General features: G+C 39.9%; 1 protein-coding gene across 3 annotated transcripts in view; it reads right to left on the reverse strand.

Annotated features, from left to right (window-relative positions):
* Nucleotides 1–18,777, reverse strand: part of camsap3 (calmodulin regulated spectrin-associated protein family, member 3) — a 70,676-nt gene extending 51,899 nt beyond the window's left edge. For 2 of the 3 annotated variants that reach the window (XM_063015336.1, XM_063015326.1), the window contains exon 1: nt 18,370–18,777. In XM_063015336.1, the coding sequence (XP_062871406.1) occupies nt 18,370–18,502 (133 nt within the window). In that variant the 5' untranslated portion in view covers nt 18,503–18,777. Of the gene's footprint in view, nt 1–7,198; nt 7,241–18,369 lie in introns of those variants that run through there. The other variant, XM_063015353.1, reaches the window with a different exon arrangement.
* Nucleotides 18,778–22,550: the final 3,773 nt, after the last annotated feature.

Raw genomic sequence — 22,550 nt, forward strand, 5'->3', positions numbered from 1 at the left:
TGGTAATAGAGATGGTTGTGGAAATGGAGGGCAGATTCTGAAGCTCATGTAACACAAAGTACTCAACTATTAGCATCTGTTTCCTTCCAGCACGTTCAGACGTCTTGTCAAAGCTAAGATAAATATACAGATACTGACTGAACATTCCTGTAGATTAGATTAAAACTGCACAATGCACAAGACTCCATAGAGTAAACAGACACTTTTGCAACATCTGAGAAATATCAACAGGTTATGGTGTTACTATGGTGTAGCACAAGTCATGTGATACAGTGGTGCAAACCAGTTAGCATGTTGATTATTTACCCAGTTCCACCATTAACATATATATACTGAAAAAGATATTTCAGCTTGTTTCATTGTATAGTACACGTGTATCAGGCATAACATCATGACCACTTTCCTTATATTGTGTTGGTCCCCCTTTTGCTGCCAAAACAGCACTGACCCGTCGAGGCATGGACTCCACTAGACCCCTGAAGGTGTGCTGTGGTATCTGGCACCAAGATGTTAGCAGCAGATCCTTTAACTCCTGTAAGTTGTGAGGTGGGGCCTCCATGGATCAGAATTGTTTGTCCAGCACATCCCACAGATGCTCGATTAAATTAAGATCTGGGGAATTTGGAGGACACCCCGAATTCGGAAAAATGCAAAAAAAAAAAAATGATACTGTCAAACATTGCAGTGAATAAATAACGCTTGGTACCGTCAACATTTTACAGGTCAGTTTATGTAGCAGAAAACTGAGCATAAAAAGCTTTATTTGATTGAAGGGCATTATAGTAAGCACAAGGAAGAGATCATGACTTGAAGTGGTTTTTAGGAACAATCTGAGTAAATAATCTAACCTGAAAGAAATATAAAAGCAAGGCTAAAGCACACTGTCCCCTGAGGGCTTTTCAAAGACATGACTCACTGTACCAACGTTATTTCTCCCTCCTCGACTGAATCACAAGGATTCCATTCTCTCTCGCTCAAAAAATCATCCATCCTCTCAATGAGACGCAGTGTCTGGCCTTGCAGCATTGCAATCATGTCTTTCCCCAACATGTGTATCAAAATTGCATGTGTAAGCAACAGTGTTTTATAGCATGCATATTGCAGGTTATTTTAATGACGTGATAATAATTAAATGCTTATTAGAGGACTATGTACACTGACTAATTACAGTTCTGGAGTATGTACGTTTGTTCATTTCTTAAACGCCATGTCAGCTGCTACGGCTAGTATCATGGCTAAATAAAAGGTTCCATCTTTACAAAGTCAGAGTTGGAGTTGATATGTTTATAGGAATTTATGAAAAGACTTTATATGGATTAGGGTGTTGTTTGAGTAATTGTGAGGGTGTAGAGTATAATAGATAGTTTTCATATCTTATATGGTGTTTTTTCCAATTACCTGATTGCATTTTGCTTCCTCTCTACTGATGTTGACCTCCACTTCTGACAGAGGAGAGCCGTGTCTAACACACGCCCCCTCTGATGTGTGCAGTAGCTGACTGCATCTTTTCTCCTGCATGAGGCGAGTTCATATGTGGATCAGCTTTGTGTACAAAAAGACTCACCCTGTCCACATTATCCCCCATCTCTGTGCTCCGGTAGAAGAGCTGAGACTCAAACCGAAGAGTTTGAGATGTTAGCTCTGGTGTGCTAGTGTGTTGTACTGCTGCACCACCTGAGCGTCCATACATGGCGGTTTTAAGTCCTATTGCTTCTATGAATTTTAGCAGGTTGAGATTTTAGAGCAACATATGCTACCTTCAAGACAACATCTTTTCAACAAGACAATGCAAAACCACATGCTGCACACATTACGAAGGTATAGCTGCAGAAGAAGAGGGTACAGGTACTGCCTGCAGTCCTGACCTGTCCCCAGTAGAGAATGTGTGGAGAATTTTAAAACTACAAATGCGACAATGACGACCCCGTACTGTTGCACATCTTAAGACGTGTTTGCAGGAATATCTCACACTTCTTAGTTCCAAAATGTGTTAAGTGTTGTGAGAAGGAATGACAATGTTACAAAGTGGTAAATGCTTTACCATACCAACTTTTTTGGAATGTGTTGCAGGCCTGAAATGCAGAAATGAATGTATATTAACAACTAAAATAAAGTTGACCAGACAAAACCTGAAGTATCTTGGGTTTATACTGGCTGTAATGAAATTAAAGTACATGTAGGAAATACTGCTTTTTTTTTATTTGAATTTTTCAGACTGGCCCAACTTGTTCTAGTTTGGGGTTGTAATTTCCCTGCTAAATATTCCGTTTAACATATTAAACAGCTGGATTATCTATTGTGGTACAACACAGAAAAAGAGTGATTAATTCTATTCCTGGGCAAAGCTAGAGAAGAAACTGGGCAACTTCTCACACTTAATTGGGCAACATCCTAAATAATGGTCATTACATTCCAGTGCCCTCAAGGGTTTGCACAATATAGATTTGCATTTAAATAATGTCAACAAATGCGAGAGCAGGTGAAGAGGGGATTAGGCCCACATTGAAGTAGCCAATTAGATCTGCGCTTCAACTAAATAGCTGCCAAGTCTTTAGCAAACATTTTGATTTTGAAAAATAGAAAGTAAGTTTGACTATTATTTCAATTTCACATAGTTTTTTTAATCAGACAGCAATTAAAAAAAAAAAAAAGAGTTTTTAATTATATACTTTGAGTCAAAACGGGACCTCTGTACCCTTGCCCTTGCACATCAAATTTCTAGGGAAGGGGCGCCCAGGTGGTACAGTGGTATATTCCATTGGCCCACCAGCGCTGGGAATCTGAACACCATGAGTTAGAATCTCAGTTCTGCTACCGGTCGGCTGGGTGGGAAAAGAATGGACTAATAAGAGGGTGGAGTCTTGGATGCTGTGTAAGGATTCTGGTTAGTAGCCCGAGGTACCTGTACATAAATGGGGGAATGCAGAGATCAGTGTGTAACTCTCCATGTGCAAGACTGGCCTCACACATGAATCCACCTAAATACAGACTAATAAAATGTAAAAAAATGTAAACAACTGAAATAGGTATATCAAAAGTAACATATTAATATTCACATGCCGAAATTTGCACAGTGGTTATTGTAGCTATGATTATTACACATGATTCTTGCACATTGCAGATTATTGCACATGATATTGTACATTAAGTTATTGTACATTACAATATTGTATATTAGATTTTTGCACAAATGGTTTAATATCCTCAGTATTTGGTTATTTTGTTCTGTTCAGGAGTGTAATGGTGGTCGAGTAAAAGCTATTCCTAAATCGGACCGTATTGCAGCATAGATTACTGTACCTTTTACCTGAGGGCAAAAGAGTAAACACATTGTGACAGGGATGAGCGGAGTCACTGATAATACTCCTGACTTTCGACAGGAGTCGTTTTTGAGCCAGATCCTTAATAGGTGAGAGTCTGACCCCTATGGTCTTTTCCACACTTATTATTATTATTACTTATGTACTTATTAATTTAAACATTACATCGTAGAAACAGATGAGATTGATTTAAGATGAAGCTACATTTATTCATGCTTTCATTTATTTCTTTTTAGTACAAAAGTCTTTTGTCTGATGGGCTATAGATGTTAAATGTATGTTTTTATCTACACCTGGCCATGCTTTATGAAAACAGCTGTGTGTGTATCTTCTTTGAACAGGATGTCCTCAGTGTGACAGGGATTTGAACAGGATTGTCTCCAGTGAAAGGGTCATAAACATGTTGTTGTTAGCTCCTGACTCATCATGCTGACACACTGCTGGTACAAAGACGGTTAACTGTGACAACAGGTTTTCAGTGTTTGGGGTAAAATCAATCAGGATCCTACTGGCCTGCCTTAAGAGCTTTTCAACTGCACGTACAAGAAAGAGTTTATCATGGAAATGCTTGATCAATGGGGGGAAGGTGGTGTTTTAGTGCTGTATCAGCGCTGCTGCAGTTTTAGTTTGCGTATGACCAGGGCTCTACTAAATTCACAGGAAAATGTGCTTGGACATTTTGACGTTCAGTCATTTCAGTTAAGCGATTGCTAACTGAATTGCCATAGGATTGCAAGTGTAACTTTTCTGTGGTGTAGTGTGCCGACAATGTTTGATGTATGTGTTTACGTATTGAGGGCATTTTAATCAATGGAAAAGTGTGCTTCTCTACACACGTGATTATCTCTCTGTGTAGTCTGTGCTGTGCCTCAAAAGAACAAGCCAGTAAAGTATTATGCTCTCGATGATTTGTTTATGTGCAGTTTACTTCTTACTATACAAACTTAGCAAACTCTAAAGGGTCAGTTACACTAGGACTGCCTCACAGTGCAAATTAACCAGTAAACCTGAGGCACTTTTCAATTGGTGCAAGGCACACAGTAACACCCTGGACGGGGCACCAGTCCATCGCAGGCAGACACACATACACACACCCATTCACCTATAGGGACTAATTCAGTGTCTCGAATTAGTCTGACTGCACGTTTTTGGACTGTGGGAGGAAACCGGAGCCCGGAGGAAACCCACGCAGACACAGGGAGAACATGCAAACTCCACACAGAAAGGACGTGGACCGCCCCGCCTAGGGCCAAGACCTTCTTGCTGTAAACACAAACCTTAAATTTTGAATTTCACAGCAAATTGCATATTACACAGGAATGGCTTATCTCACAGCCGTGGATCTGGTAGGGCCTTACGCATGACAAAACAATAACCAGGAGTCCATGTCTCAGTACCCGAGCAGTAACAGTTAGTTAGCATAATGCTTCATCATTTGAATTTGAACTACAGCTGCAGAAACATTAAGAGAGGCTGAGTCACACTGCTAGGCAACCACAGCTTTAATTTCATGAGAGAATAAATACATTCATATGCGTCAATTAGGGCAAAGCAGCAGAAACAAGGCTTCAGCAGAGCCGACTTGATCCAGGATAAATATAGCCCACACAAAATTAAAAAAGAACACCTACATGCTGAAAGAATAGAAGAATAATACAGGTAGCAATTAGCAGCACACCATGCTTTCAGGTGGAGACTAAGCAGAACATGGGCTCAGTTCGAAAACTTGTAGTACATTAGACACACAAGGCCATGGGTGTGGCCAGAGATCTTGTGTGACCTGAAGCACTATCAACATGGCCATGGGAGAAAGCTCACAGTGTCTGCTGATTACTTAGCATGCACTGAGCACTCAAAATGGGTGGAATCAGATCACATAAACTGGTAGTAAATGGAAAAGATCAAACAAGTGGAACAGAAACTGATTTTAACATTAGTTACTCTGGATTATATAATGATGACAGTTGTTTTAACATTTTAAAGGAATGTGGTGTGGCATGTTTGGCACTCCTGAAAGCAAAAAAACTAAGGCCCTACATAATTCAGGCCATGAAAATCACATCATGGACCATGAAAAGAGCCGCAATTTGCAATTTGCTGTGAAATTTGAAACTTGTGTTAAGCGATTTGCACTATGAGGGGGTCCTAGCAATCCTACGGCAATTTAGTTAGCAGTCATTTGGTCAATATGTCAAAGATGTCAAAGTTTAAAGCGGCTGAAAACTGAGAACTTTCGTATTTGAGACGGATGCCTAGCACTGTCGCTGGATGTTCTAGGTTTACATTCAACTTTTAAGGTAGGCTGTGCTATGTATTGTGGCTTCCATTTATTCTATCATTTAATTTACGACTTCAAATGTTATTTAATGACTGCTGTGAAATGTGGCATGTGAAATTAAGTAAAATTTTCCATGAATTTAGTACAAATAAGCACATTTGTGAAAGCGATCATGTTGATTTCTTGGCAAACAAGGTCAGATTTTCTTGTGTCTTATCCCTTCCATTGAAGTACATGCTCAGACGACATGGTGGATTTGGTCTTCTCATCAGAAGCTTAATTTAAACCATTAAAGCCATTGTTTAGCTATTATAAAGTCAATACACTTACAGTGGAAAACATGGCATGAGAATTAGATTCATGTGTCATGTGTCAACGTCACATCATCGCTAATGGGGCATTGCATGGAAACCAAAACTGGATAAGGACGACCAAGCGTTACCACACAATCAATAGATCAATACGTAAAGCTTTGTACACTGAGAGTGCAAACAGTTACTTCTGCAGGGCAATAAGGCAAAACTTTTACTATGGGCTGAGACATACAAACATGTTAGAGTGAATGATCTGAACGTTTATGTAATAAAAAAAACAGTACTGAGATTACTAACACAAAGTATGAAAAAACAACAGATGCACGGTGATGACAATATTCAGTATTCACTGTGTTTTGCCTATTTTAGAGTCAGTTATTTTGGACCTGCACAGAATCAAGTACACCCTGTGACCGCTGAGATTCAAACAACAACCGATTGAGCATCTACACAGACATGACTGGCTGTGTCTGAAAAGGAAGGGTGACCTTAGCCAGTGTTTCCCAACCACTGTGCCGCGGCACATAAGTGTGCCGTGAGAAATCATCAGGTGTGCCGTGGAAGATTATCCAATTTCACCCGACTGGTACTCTAAGGCTTATTACCTGTGGCGTTGTCTTACTCGCAGCATGACTATGTACTTTCGTATTTCTTCTCTTCTGCTTTGTGTTCAACTAAACAGGCCCAGGTTTCACACGGAGTAAGTAAATTGAGTAAATTGAGACTAGATTTTCATTATATTTCAATAAATATACTTTTTGTGACATTTTTGTCTGGTGGTGCGCCTTGTGATTTTTCTAATGTGAAATATGTGCCGTGGCTCAAAAAGGTTGGGAAACACTGACCTAAGCCACGAGATAGATTGGCGGCCTGTCCAGGGTGTGTTCATGTTCATGTGCCTAATGATCTTGGATAGAACTGGCCCCACTGCAAGCCAGACCAGGATAAAGTGGTTAATAAAACTAAAGAAAGACAATTTTGGGATTAACTTGGACTGGGATAAAGAAAGAACCATGAACACTATTCCAAGCAGGCTCTGTACACACAGATTTTGGGTTCAAATGTGAGGCCAACTTGTTTTAGTATGGGGTATTTAAGGTGGTACTTAAGGTATTGGTATGGCCTGTACACTGTAAAGGCTACAGGGTTTAACATATGAATACATTTCAATTGCTGGTGTTACTCCAGGCCTTTAAAGACAAGTCGAGTAAACACCAATCAAAATAAGAGTTATTTTTGTGTTTATCTCCAAGAACGTGAATAATTATTTAATCTTAAATCCCCACCTTTGTTAGGCATGCTGTGAGAACGTAACCGCAGTCTGCTGGATCTGTTCACTGGACGTGTTACAACTCGTCTCACCAATGAGAGCAGGTGTTCTGATGAATTCATTAATTAGAATAATAAAGTCACATGCCAGTGTCACGCAGTCAATGTTATACAACATGAAAATAATCATTTATCTGCTTTACCAACAAGAACATGCTTACTAAAACCTTAAAAAGAATTTCCTGGTTACCCTGCTGTCAAACTGGGTCATCCAAACGTCATCCACATTGGTGTCCACTTTCACACTTGTTTATTACATTGATCCATCCTTTGCATCATAGTCATAGTCATAGTCAGCAGCACCGTGCCTCCTAGCCATGTTTCTTACTGCAATAGTGAGTTCACAGGTTTTTAAAGAAGAGGGCCACATTTGTTGGCAGTCATTAAATTACATCCACATAATGAATGATAGAATAAATGGAAGCTACAATACACAGCACAGCCTACTCTAATGACTGAAAGTAAACCTAGAACATCCAGTGACGGTGCGAGAATTCATGTTCTGTCTGACGAAAATACTTGTCCGTGTTTTTACACCCCCCTCTGCGTCCACAGAATTGGTTGGGAGTTTTCCAAACTCCGTTACCTGAGTCATGTTTTTAGCTACTTTAGACATCTTGACTAACCTATTGCTAACTGAAATGCCGTAGGATTGCTAGGGCCGCCTTATACTGCAAATCACTAAACACAAATCTTACATTTTGAATTTCAGCCGCTCAGGTGGCGCAGCGGTAAAACCACACGCGGCAACTAGGCTGGGATCTCGAATACATCGTATCGAATCTCAGCTCTGCCTTGCCGGCTGAAGGCTGAGCGGCCACATGAACAACGATTGGCGGGACTAAGCCAGATGTGGTCTCTCTCCGTCAGAATGGTGCAATTACGACCTCTGCTGGCTGATTAGAGGCGCCTGCACAGAGATGGGGAAGGAGTGCTCTTAGGGTGTGTCTCTCTGTACACACCACTAGGTGGCACAACACTCGTCAATGTGTGGGTGATAAGATGCATGCGGCTTGCTGCCCACGTGCCGGAGGGGGTGTGGGTTAGCTTAGATCTCCTCGGTCGGAGCAGGGATCGGCATAGGCAGAGAGGAAGCATGATGCAATTGGGCAAATTGGATGCGCTAAAGGGGGAGGAAAAAAGGGGAGAAAAAAAATTACATTTCATAGAAAATTGCATATTACATGGGAGAAGGCTCGTTTCAGTCTGTGATGCAAATTTTAAGTCCTTGAATTAGGTAGGGCCTTAAGTATAACATAGTAAACATTGAGCAGATGCTTTTATCCAAAGCGACTTACAGTTGTGAGCAATTAAGTGTTAAGGGTCTTGCTCAAGGACCCAACAGTAGCAAATTGGTGGTGGCGGGGCTTAAACCATCGACCTTGTGGTCATTAGTCTTAACCCCTGAGCTACCCCCAGTCGTGTAAACAAATGACTTACTGTACTTGTTTCAGCGCAATATCCAAACAGCAGCTGTCACATATCAAGGTCATTTTAAACCTACAACAAGTTAAAGGTTTAAATAGCTAAGTGCTTATAGAAACAAACACATGAAGAAACCGAAAGACACTTGTGTTTCACAAAGGTTTACACACTAAACTTTAATCAAATAACTGTGTGCTTTGTGTAGCTAACAGCCCCTTTGCCTCCTGTTGCCGGCTCTCATTAAAAATGAATGACTCTTGATTGGTTTGTCATACTAGATCGCTACTGGTGTAAACACAGAATTGGGATCTGTGTCCTTCCCTAACATACTACGTTATTATGTGATCTTGAGCCCTTACACACCAAAAGAACAGAACAGCAACTGGTTAGAGGGGCTGGAGTACAGTATTTCTATGACCACCTTTAAATTTGAATGTGAACATACTGAATCATTATCATACAACAATACTGAATTATTTTTATCAAAAACTTTGATTCTTAGTTTAGGGAGCAAACCCAACTCTAATTCATTTCACATTGCTCCTGCCACTGTTTCTAAAACTGGCAGATCCGGGAGCTCAGGCGGTGCAGCCATCTAATGCACTATCCCACAATGGATCAGATCTCGAGTTCAATCTTAGCTTTGCTAATGACCATCCATGCACATATACAGGGAGGAATGGTTAAATAGGTTCCTTATTATTGCTGGCTGGTGGGTGGCGCATGTACAGAGATGGTGAATAATGGAGAGCAGTGCATGACTTTCTGTAAGCAAAACTGATCTCTGTGTGAACCCCCCTTGTGTTGGTGAAAAGAAAGTGGTTGGCTACCAAACACATGTCGGATGGGGTGTGTATGGAGGAGATACAACTGGGGAATTGGATATGACTACATTGGAAGATAAGGATAACATACAATGTATGTTTATGGAAACAAGTAGAAAAATCAAGTAGAGAAAATAAAAACATTCAAATTGTGTTTAAAAAACAGCAATAGGTGCCCAGGTGGCGCAGCGGGATATTCCGCTAGCACACCAGCACCGAGATTCTGAGCTCCTCGGTTTGAAACTCGTATTGCCACCGGTTGGCTGGGCACCATCTAGCAGGTTTAATTGGCAGTGCCTGCAGCAGACACGTTTCTGCTAGGGCGGGATGACCGGACTATGTGGATGGGGTCTTCAAAAAACACTGTGAAAGGACCCTGACTAGCAGATAGAGAAACGCCTGTGCAGAATGCATGGGTGAAAAAGGGTTCCACTAATGGCTGCGCGTGGGTCGGAGGAGGCGTAAGCAGCAATATATCCTCCTCAACTGCAATCAGGGATCCCCCAGCAACTGACTACGCTAAATTGGGAGAAAATTAAATAGAAAAAAAAACAGAGAAAGCCAAAATATGGAAAATTAAAAAGGAATCTGGAATGAAAAATTATAAATTAGATGTTAAGTTGCTTAGAAGTTTAAAATACATGAAAATCTGAGTTCATAACAGCGTCCAGGCCCAGCCGGGAGAACCAATGATGTCATCAAACTCAGACAGATGATAAGTGCAGTCCTGGTTCAGCAGGATTTCACTGCTGTGTGGCCACACACACACACACACACACACACACACACAACAATGGCCTGCACTCTGCACTCCAGGATTAATCAGCTTGGTGTTTTTCCTCCTGCTCCACTCTGTGTACCAGGCTAGGTGACTTTGACCAGAGGGTGTGGCTACAAGCTCCAGCCTTCAATGCAAAGACCCAACACAAACAGCTGTGACGCAGCCATTCACTGGAGGCGTACTTCAATCGCTTTCGTAACTGACCACATGTAAGCCGGGTTGACGGAGCCTAATCGAGTTGGAGTCCCTCCCAACTTGAAACAGAGTCTACTGGTGTGAGGACAGGCTGAGAATGTTCTTACCTGTTACACAAATACAACTAGGAATTTCCAATAAACCAGATGGACTAGCTAGCTTTGTTTTTATTTGACACTGTGTGTACACGACTTTGAAAGCAGTCGATGTGTCAATGTGAGCACCGTATCTGATGTTCTTTAGTTTAGGCTGGGCGTTTTGAAAATAAATAGAAGAATGCTGAGTAATACATGAATTATTTGTGGCTCATTAACTAAGCACAATAGAAAATCTAAATCTGTCCAAAACACACGTGAACAAGCAAGCGGCTGTGTTTACTGTACAAACATTCATATTTCATCACAGGCTTATTCTTGACTTACTTTGACTTTTTTCCCCCAATTTTTCTCCCCTGGTCTAGTCGTCTCCATTTACCCTAAATGCGTCCTCTATACTTCGACCCTTAACCGCTGACTGAGGACGCCTCTCAACTGACATACGCCCCCTCCGGCACGTACAGTCAGTAAAGACTGCATTTTTCACCTGCACGAGTCGAGTTCATACACTGACGGGCACTGTGTACGGAGGGCCACACCCCCATCAGCATTATTCCTCAGCCCTGTGCAGGCGCCATCAGTCAGCCAGCAGGGGTTGCAGTTGCACCAGTTATGAGGACCTATGATATGACTTGTTTACCCTCTAACCCAGAACAACAGCCAATCGTTGTTCATGCTGCTGCCCAGCCCAGTCGGAAAGGCAGAGCTGAGATTCGATACGATGTATTCGAAACCCCAACTCTGGTGCGCTAGCGTACTTTACCGCTGCGCCACCCGAGCGGCGACTTACTTTGACCTTTAAAGCAACTAGACTAGCTTTAAATCCAGCATTGACATTAAGCACTTCTCAAACAAGTTCACATACACTGATCAGCCATAACATTAAAACCACCTCCTTGCTTCTACACTCACTGACCATTTTATCAGTTCCACTTACCATATAAAAGCACTTTGTAGATCTACAATTACTGACTGTAGTCCATCTGTTTCTCTACATACTTTCTTAGCCTGCTTTCACCATGTTCTTCAATGGTCAGGACGCCCACAGGGCAGGTATTATTTAGGTGGTGGATCATTCTCAGCACTGCAGTGACACTGACATGGTGGTGGTGTGTTAGTGTGTGTTGTGCTGGTATGAGTGGATCAGACACAGCAGCACTGCTGGAGTGTTTAAATACCATGTCCACTCACTGTCCACTGTCCACTAGACACTCCTACCTAGCTGGTCCACCTTGTAGATGTAAAGTCAGAGACGATCGCTCATCTATTGCTGCTGTTTAAGTTGGTCATCTTCTAGACCTTCAACAGTGGTCACAGGACGCTGCCTACAGGGAGCTGTTGGCTTGATGTTTTTGGTTGATGGACTTTTCTCAGTCCAGCAGTGACAGTGAGGTGTTTAAAAACTCCAGCAGCACTGCTGTGTCTGATCCACTCATACCAGCACAACACACACTAACACACCACCACCATGTCAGTGTCACTGCAGTGCTGAGAATGATCCACCACCCAAATAATACCAACTCTGTGGTGGTCCTGGGAGAGTCCTGACCATTGAAGAACAACATGAAAGGGGGCTAACAAAGTATGCAGAGAAACAGATGCAGTAATTGTAGAACTACAAAGTGCTTCTATATGGTAAGTGGAGCCGGTAAAATGAACAGTGAGTGTAGAAAAAATGAGGTGGTTTAAATGTTATGGTGTATCTCTACTCAACAACTTAAAACAAACCTGAGCCAGATGATCACAGTCTAGCAAGCTTGATTACCTGGTAGGGTAGAAATGCCATAAACTCGAATGATCCCAATAGTGGATAATTCATCTCCATCTTGACCTGTCCTGAGCATCTTCTTCTGTCTTCTCAACCACCTGCATGTCTTCCCTCACCACATTCATAAACCATTTCAACTATCCTCTTTTTCTACGACCTGGAGGCTCCATCTTCAACACCTTTCTCCAAATATAACTCTCATAACTCGTGTGCACATGCCCAAACCATCTCAATCTCTCCTCTCTAATTTGTCTCAAAAACATCCTATCTGCACTGTCCCTCTAACAAACTCATCCTTAATCTACCCTTGTCACATGCAGTGAGAATCACAGCATTTTCATCTCTGCCACCTCCAGCTCCCTCTCTTGTTGTCTAGTCAGTTCCACTGTCAGAGTATCGCCCAATACAGATGTTGTCACACAACTTATTACAAATATTAAAAACAAAAAAAATCGAAACAATCCAATATTGATTGAGCACATCATGCCAGTATCAAATCAATATAGCCAAAATTCTACACTATAAGGCCAAAAGTAAAAGTCTCAAGACTTTGAAGTATGCCTGTGGGAATTTGTGCCCACTTAGCCAAATGAGCATTTGTATGGCTTAAGGAAGCCTCAATTGATGTCCCAGTTCATTTCAAAGCTGTTCAGTGTGGCTGAGATCAGGGCTCTGTGCAGGCCACTGTTTCTTTAAACCAAGCTTTTCATGTCTTTATGGACTTGCTTTGTACACAGGGGCACAGGAAAGGGCCTTTCCTGAACTGTTGCTGCAATGCTGGAAGCATAGAATTTCCTTATGTAATCAATTTATTACATGTGCTAGCAATTGTTGTGGCTGAAACACATGAATTCGAAAGTTAGAAGGGGTGTCCCAATAGTTTTGTCCCTATAGAATAATGGGAAATGTAACACACTCAGTAAAACACTGGTACAATTTGTGTTAACTTTACCTATTGGGAAATGTAACAGCCCACTACTGCTGGGTGTCTACTAGGGATGTAACGATGCACCACAAGACAGTTAAATATCGGTGCACATGTGCCATGATTCGAATTGGTTATTAATTTAAGATGAATCGATATTCATATTAAACAGCAGAGGGCACTGGCACTATTCACCTCACCTGGTTGACAGCACTTTACAAAGTTGCCAGGTAGGGGGATTTTCCAGTCAAATGTATTTATGTGAGGATACTTTCTTTATTTGTATTATTCATTTATTTATATAATGTTGGATTTGTTTTAAAATTTCATTTCAGTTTTTTTACACAATAAGCATTATTTTGCGTAGTTTGTACCTACCTCAGAAATAAAAGGACATTCATTATATAGATAAAAAAGGTTAGCACAAATACAGTATTTTATTTTATTTTTTTAAAGAGGAGTAATAATTGGAAACTTTATCATAATTTGTCTTTAATTTCATTTTGTTTAAAAAAAAATAATCGGGGGAAAAAATCGTATCATGAACCCAGTATCGTGAGTGTATCGTTACATCCCTAGTGTCTACACAGACATAATCGGCTACGTCTGCGAGGTGGCCGTATAGCCTAACTGTTAGGAGGTGCACTTGTCAGCGTGCTCTTTGTGCCAGTCCCAGGCCCGAAAAAATAAGGAGAGTTGTGTCAGGAAGGGTACCTGGCATATGACCAAATGATCCCCTAATAGGTGAGCAGCCAAAAAGAAAAAGAAGTGAATGTCAGAATCTCTTTCCCAAATCGCACACTACTGTACTAAAAAGTATGTCAAATAGCATTACATCAATTACTTTTTTATTTCCTATTCTAACATAGGAACATATCCATGAGCACCAATATGGAATGCATTCACTTGTTTATAGCTGGCAGAATGTCCGTATGTCCTAAAATAACCATAAACTCTCATTTATTAATGCTCATTTATTATTTGAAAGAAACATAAATTGAAACTAGATTGTAAAACTTTGAAGTGATCATTTTAATGAATGCTGTAGGATCAGCTTTTTTCTTAAACTTGAGTCGAGTATTCAATTAAAAACATGCAGGAGGGAAATCCAATTAGTCTCGGTGGCTGCTTTTGGTAAAACGTTCAGTATGGTGCAACATAGATCCAAGCGAAAACATGTAGGAACAAATATATTTGACCAGGACAGGAACAGAACATGACCACGGGGCTCGTCTAGATGTTGAATAAAATGCCAATGTTGTGTAGAATTACAAAACAGTGAGCAGCTGCAGAAGTAGTGAGATGTATATAATAGGCAGCGGTTATGGATCTGTGTTCAAAAAAGCAGGTTGGTGTGCGCTCACCCAACTGACTCATTCAGTAACTCATATTTACATATGAGTCAAGCTTTCAGTGGACGAGCTATAGGGAAACCCCTGGATAATCTATTATATGGAATGGCTGTCTAATACCACGACTGCAGAACTTTTATATGTATTTATTGTGTTGGGCTATTTTAGTAGATGTTCATTTTTTTAAGTGAATGTATGTTTACTCGTTGACTGTTTGCTTGTATATCATTAACAATGTAATTAGTCCTTGTATTACTAAAAAATTAGTACAGAGAGAAGTGGTTTCTTGAAAAGATCCGGAGAAAACCACAAAGTAACAGCTAATACTGGGGGGGAATCTAACATTCACCTGGAACAGGCTAGGCAGGCAAGTACCTGAACATGGGTGATACTGTTGACAGTTAAGCAAGTTTTCAATGGCCATGGGAAGAATGAAAGAATTCCCTGTGTGATCAGCAACAAGCTTTAATAAAACTTCAATTTCATGAAAATTTGAGAAGGTTGTTTTTCTCAGACAGAGAGTGTGCTACAGTTATTTAATCACAGAAATAAAAAAACTTAATCATTAAAATCTGAAGTGAAATTTATGTTGTTTAAATTATGTAAACATTTGACTGCAGCTGTATATATATATTTCACTGTATTGTTATGTTATTTCCATGCAAATAAGGAAATACAAGGAAATTGGGGACAGTGGTAGCCTCGTGGGTAGAGCTTTGGGCTATCAATTGAAAGGTTGAAAGTTTGATTGCCAGCTCGGCCATCCAGCCACTGTTGGGGCCTTGAGCAAGACCCTTTCTGCTCCAGGGGCACTGTAGGATGACTGACCCTGCGCTCTGACCCCAGCTTCCAAATAAGTTGGAATACGCTTGGGAAAAAAATTGTTGTACTGTTCATGTGAATATGTATATGTGACAAATAAAGGCATTCTACACAGATGCTTATTAGTTCAATTATTGTTTAGTTAATATAAGTTTTTATGTACTTTGTTTTAGCAGATATTCATATGCCACTGGGCAACTCAAAAGCTCAAGTGTATGCTCAAGTATTGCAATTATTATTCTATTTTTTATTTTATAGGCAAAAATAAATTCTAGTGCCTTTGATGTTTGTGTATATATAAGACTTCTAAAATACATTTCAGTTTTTACTTATTAACTTGCTGGCCTGTTTATTATTGCTTTGCTGTTTAGCATTATTTACAGAACTGTGAACTCTGACACTTATTTCCAAAATGATTTACAAATACAATCCAAGCAAATGATGGTCCAGGGATTTGCTCAAGTGACCAACATAAATAAATATATAGAGTGTCCCTAAAGTCTGGACACATAGGAAATATCACTAACTATAACTAACTATATGTTTATTAAAATAAACACACATTTTACATCACAAAACACATTGAAGATGTTATTGATTAATATTCTAATTGGGGCGGAACAGTGGCTTAGTGGGTAGCACTGTCGCCTCACAGCAAGAAGGTCCTGGGTTCGATTCCCAGGTGGGGCGGCCCGGGTCCTTTCTGTGTGGAGTTTGCTTGTTCTCCCAGAGTCTGTGTGGGTTTCTTCCGGGAGCTCCGGTTTCCTCCCACAGTCCAAAGACATGCAAGTGAGGTAAATTGGAGATACTAAATTGTCTATGACTGTGTTTCGCGTTAAAACGTGTGAACTGATGAACCTTGTGTAATGAGTAACTACCGTTTCTGTCATGAATGTAACCAAAGTGTAAAACATGACATTAAAATCCTAATAAACAAACAATATTCTAATTAAGTAAATATGCATTTTGCCTGTGTCCACACTTTAGGGACACTGTATATTTAAAATTGTACCATTATTAGGTGAGGTGCATTATTATTAGGTAGGTAAGGTGATTTATGTGTAGTTGTATATTAAAATTGTACCATTATTAGGTGAGGTGCATTATTATTATGTAGGTAAGGTGATTTATGTGTAGTTGTATATTTAAATTGTACCATTATTAGGTAAGGTGCATTATTATTAGGTAGGTAAGGTGATTTATGTGTAGTTGTATATTTAAATTGTACCATTATTAGGTAAGGTGCATTATTATTATGTAGGTAAGGTGATTTATGTGTAGTTGTATATTTAAATTGTACCATTATTAGGTAAGGTGCATTATTATTAGGTAGGTAAGGTGATTTATGTGTAGTTGTATATTTAAATTGTACCATTATTAGGTAAGGTGCATTATTATTAGGTAGGTAAGGTGATTTATGTGTAGTTGTATATTTAAATTGTACCATTATTAGGTAAGGTGCATTATTATTATGTAAGGTAAGGTGATTTATGAGTAGTTGTATATTTAAATTGTACCATTATTAGGTAAGGTGCATTATTATTAGGTAGGTAAGGTGATTTATGTGTAGTTGTATATTAAAATTGTACCATTATTAGGTAAGGTGCATTATTATTAGGTAGGTAAGGTGATTTATGAGTAGTTGTATATTAAAATTGTACCATTATTAGGTAAGGTGCATTATTATTAGGTAGGTAAGGTGATTTATGAGTAGTTGTATATTAAAATTGTACCATTATTAGGTAAGGTGCATTATTATTAGGTAGGTAAGGTGATTTATGTGTAGTTGTATATTTAAATTGTACCATTATTAGGTAAGGTGCATTATTATTAGGTAGGTAAGGTGATTTATGTGTAGTTGTATATTTAAATTGTACCATTATTAGGTAAGGTTCATTATTATTAGGTAGGTAAGGTGATTTATGTGTAGTTGTATATTTAAATTGTACCATTATTAGGTAAGGTGCATTATTATTAGGTAGGTAAGGTGATTTATGTGTAGTTGTATATTTAAATTGTACCATTATTAGGTAAGGTGCATTATTATTAGGTAGGTAAGGTGATTTATGAGTAGTTGTATATTTAAATTGTACCATTATTAGGTAAGGTGCATTATTATTAGGTAGGTAAGGTGATTTATGTGTAGTTGTATATTAAAATTGTACCATTATTAGGTAAGGTGCATTATTATTAGGTAGGTAAGGTGATTTATGAGTAGTTGTATATTAAAATTGTACCATTATTAGGTAAGGTGCATTATTATTAGGTAGGTAAGGTGATTTATGAGTAGTTGTATATTAAAATTGTACCATTATTAGGTAAGGTGCATTATTATTAGGTAGGTAAGGTGATTTATGAGTAGTTGTATATTAAAATTGTACCATTATTAGGTAAGGTGCATTATTATTAGGTAGGTAAGGTGATTTATGTGTAGTTGTATATTAAAATTGTACCATTATTAGGTAAGGTGCATTATTATTAGGTAGGTAAGGTGATTTATGAGTAGTTGTATATTAAAATTGTACCATTATTAGGTAAGGTGCATTATTATTAGGTAGGTAAGGTGATTTATGAGTAGTTGTATATTAAAATTGTACCATTATTAGGTAAGGTGCATTATTATTAGGTAGGTAAGGTGATTTATGAGTAGTTGTATATTAAAATTGTACCATTATTAGGTAAGGTGCATTATTATTAGGTAGGTAAGGTGATTTATGTGTAGTTGTGCATATTACAGATGGAAACATACTGCAGTACTGTATCAGTGGCCCTGTATGCCTGCTCCCAGCTCTCATGTGCTCTTTGTGTACCCCTCAGAAACGCTGAGTTTTCACTTCCCTGCATGTGTAGGACATGGATTAAAGGACAGAGGGATTGTGGTGTAAAACAGAGGTTAAACAGTCATACAGATGTGAAATCAGCACCGCATTTATGTCTGTACCTGCACTGCTGTAGGATTTCGCCAGTAACCAGCCCACACTGCTGCAGATCTTTGCTCTCTGAACGTCGTACTGATCCAGTGGCTGTACGTCCGGAACCACGAAAGTCTTTCTCATGGCAGCCGAGTCCACCATGGTCAAGTCCAGACCGTGTGGAGAAATCAGGAGAGAAGGAACGGGGAGAAATAAAAGCACTAAAACGAGGCGCACATCCTCTCCGATCCTGCTGCGTTCGCGCACTGAAAACACGGATGTCGGGTGGCGTCTCCTGGCGGAAAACCACGAGCGGCTTTCTCATGAAAATATTCCGCTTTACGTCCCGGTTTTATCCCGAATATGTTCACAACACGCCTGTGAAATAATCTACATCGACTCCGCGGTAAGTAAACGATGTAGTCCTTGTTTTTGAGCCCGTTTGAGAGTCCGCATCGTTCTGCGCCAAGTCGGCAGAAATACGCCGCTCACCGCCGATTTCCAGGTGCTCCATGCCCACGTCACTCACCCAAAAGCCGACCAATCAGAGTCATGGAGGGCGGGACTAACCTTCTGAAGCCAGTCATGCAGGTAGGAAGGTTCGAGTCCTGTTTAACAGGTGCAGTGCCCCCGGGCAACCCTGTACAGACTGAGTTCCAAACCACACCCTGTTTACTATAAAGTGCAATAGTAAAATTTGGGGTGGTTTGCCGTTTCATAACTCCTGTCTCAGACATTGGCAGTTCTACACCATCTCAGGTGAGAGCACCTGTTGCAATACAATTTTTTGGCCCTTAACCCCAAATAATTTTCATTGACCTGGGCACTTTCTGTTACCCTGTTAACTGGCATGAACAGAAGTGAGTAAACTGAAAGTGTGTTAAACTCTTAAACATATGCAACACTCCCTAAACTGTTACATACGAGGGATCTTCAAAAAGTTTCCTCACTTTTATATTGTCTTTGGAAACGGTGAGGGCGGGAGGAGTAGTAATTGGTTGTGTCTTTAGCGCCATCTGATTTCCACCTTTTTGGACGCTCAAAGCTTTAAGGGGAAGAAGATTTTCATGTGATGATGATGTGAAAGCAGTGGTGCAGTGACTATGACTAAAAACATTTTTAGCTGATGGCATTAAACAGTTGGTACAATGCTGGGAAAAATGTATCGTGAAGGAAGGTGACTGTAGAAAAGTGATGTCATTTGTTTTTGAAATTCTTAATAAATAGAGTTAATAAAAGTGCAGAAACTTTTTGATGAACCCTCGTATTTTCTAGTGTCCCCAACCACCAGGTCAGAGACTGGTACCGGTCCGTGGATCATTTATGGCTGTACAGAAAGAATAAATAATGTAATTTTTCTGTTTTATTGACAAGCACACTCTTCATTTTGAAAAACCGAATTCTCTTTTTGTCTGTTCCTCTTGACGCGTTTGACACGTACCTATTGCATGGATACCAAAAAAATTATCCTACAAGGTAGCTACAATGCTAAAAGGTAGGAGCGTGTCGTTGCAGCGAAAAAAGCTCGGGGTTCCCACTGATTTTCCATCATTGATGAGTAGTATTGTTATGCACGTTGTGTTTTTTATTATGCTCATCATATAATTTTATTTTAAATCCTACCGCCCTTGCCAGTCCATGAAATTTAATCTTATATGAAACCAGTCCGTGGTGCAGAATACGGTTGGGGATTGTTGATTTAAACAATATGTCTGGGTGCTTGGGTGGTGCAGCCCACTACCGCTAAGATCCAAGGTTTGGATCTGTACCGCGCAACCTCCGAGCCACCAGTCTCGCTCGACTTAATCCTCCACCCAGGACTAAAGGAAGACAAGCATCAAGGCTCTTCTCTGTTCTAGCACCCAAGTGGTGGAATGAACTTCCTCTGTCTGTCCGAACATCTGAGTCTCTTGCTGTCTTTAAAAAACGATTAAAAACCCACCTTTTTACTAAACACTTAAGCTGACTTGTACTTATTTATTAACAATTTTTTTCCATTTCCAAAAAAAAAAACTTTGGTTCTAACAGGTTTCAGCAGATTTGTGTTCTTCGACTGTTGTTTACTTAAACTAGAGAAATGAAATGTTTACTATGGAAGCACTTCTGTAAGTCGCTCTGGATAAGAGCGTCTGCTAAATGCAGAAAATGTAAATGAATCTCAGTCTAAACAGATATGACTGCCTATGTTTAGGGGGTGGGTGTTGCTGAACAGCCTAGCCATTGGGAGGTGCACTTGTCAGTGTGCTCTCAGTGCAGGTCATAAACTCATAGAAAATAAGAAGGGTTGAGTCAGGAAGGTAATCCAGCATAGAAAAACTGTGCCAAATCAGGGATGCAGAGCAGAATTATCCACAGTGGAGACCCCTGAATATGGGAGCAACCAGAAAATTTTTTAGAAATTAGGGTCAAGTAAGAAGAGCTGGTGAGCTAGTGTGGCATAATGGTAAGAGCCACACTGCTGATGACAGTGCATGGCAGTATGTAAACCTTGTCATTGGGGGACACATCAGTGCACTTCTAGTGCCAGTCCCAAGCCCAGATAAATAGGAGGGTTGCATGAGAAAGAGCATCTGGCGTCAAAAACTTGTGTGGTTGAATGATCTGCTGATCATGGAATTATTTGTTCAGGGGTCAAGTAACGATTTTTATAAAGCTTATTTGTGGTAATAGCTGTCCAAAGCTATATACTTTACTATGTAATTGGATTAAATAGATTTTTACATACACTAGAGCACAGTTCTTCAACATGTCCTATGATCAGCTGCGTTATCATCACACTTACTGGAACCGTTAGCACAAATTTTTTGGTGTGGAATTTTAATAAGCTGCTGACTTATGATCTGTGTGTGCATGTGATTAGAACTGAACCCTGTTGCTCTTAATATTAGAGCTGAAACTAATCCTGAGTGACCAAAGAATGTTAGAAAGCTGTGCTCTGTGTGCTATCATAATATAGGCAGAAGTATATACAATGTGCACTTCTTTTAATCAGTGGCTTTAGTTACACTACATGACCAGAATTATTTGGACAACCCCAGAGTTAAGGTGTTTTAGCCATACCCATTGCTTACAGATGTACAAAATCAATTAAAAATGACTTCCAATTTTGTGGCAACATTTAGGTAAAGGCCTGTTCCCAATCCAGCATGACTCTGTCCCTGTATATGTAGGACAAGACATGGTTTGATTAGTTTGGTGTAAAGGACCTCCAATGCCCTGCACACGTCACGATCAACCCCATGACACATTGGAATAAATGTGCAACATTATTTGCAGGCCAAGCTTTTTGAACAACATAAATGTCTGACCTCATAAATGCTCTCTTGACCTAATTGACCTAAGTCCCCACAGACACACTTCAAAATCTTCTGAAAAGCATTTCAATTAGAGCTGAGACCACTGTTATTGTCAAGTAAAAACAATTAGGGGCAACAACTGGCTAACTAAAATGCTACACAAGCTTAAAGTTTGTTTGTGTATTAGGATTTTAACGTCATGTTTTACACTTTTGGTTACATTCATGACAGGAGCGGTAGTTACTCATTACACAAGATTCATCAGTTCACAAGGTTATATCGAACACAGTCTTGGTCAATTTTGTATCTCCAATTCACCTTACTTGCATGTCTTTGGACTGTGGGAGGAAACCAGAGCACCCGGAGGAAACCCACGCAGACACGGGGAGAACATGCAAACTCCACACAGAAAGGACCCGGACCGCCCCACCTGGGGATCAAACCCAGGACCTTCTTGCTGTGAGGCGACAGTGCTACCCACTTAGCCACCGTGCCGCCCTCACAAGCTTAAAGAACAGGACTGCTGAGTGCTGATGCCTTTAACGCATACACAAACCCTATTCCAAAAAATTTGGGACAGTAGTTGAAAAATGCTGACTATACATTGGTATGGCTGAGGATGGTCATTTTCCTTTATGGGTTTTCCAACGTTTTCTTAAGCCTACTAGGGTTTTATTTATTATTAGTGTGTATACTTCTTGGTATGTAATACAGTGCCATGTGAAGTATTAAAACTGGGCAGTTGACATAATTTTTTGGCCTCACCCTTTACATATGTAGATGGATACATCGACATTCTGTGGATTATCTGAATTTTTTAATGTTATTTATCATAGCTGGTGAAAATACTACATTTCTTGTGATAGTCTGTTGAAAAATAATGTTCCTAACTGTGTGAACTTCAACCCATCCTT

Source organism: Trichomycterus rosablanca, chromosome 2 (assembly GCF_030014385.1).
Source record: "Trichomycterus rosablanca isolate fTriRos1 chromosome 2, fTriRos1.hap1, whole genome shotgun sequence".
Lineage (NCBI taxonomy): Eukaryota > Metazoa > Chordata > Actinopteri > Siluriformes > Trichomycteridae > Trichomycterus > Trichomycterus rosablanca.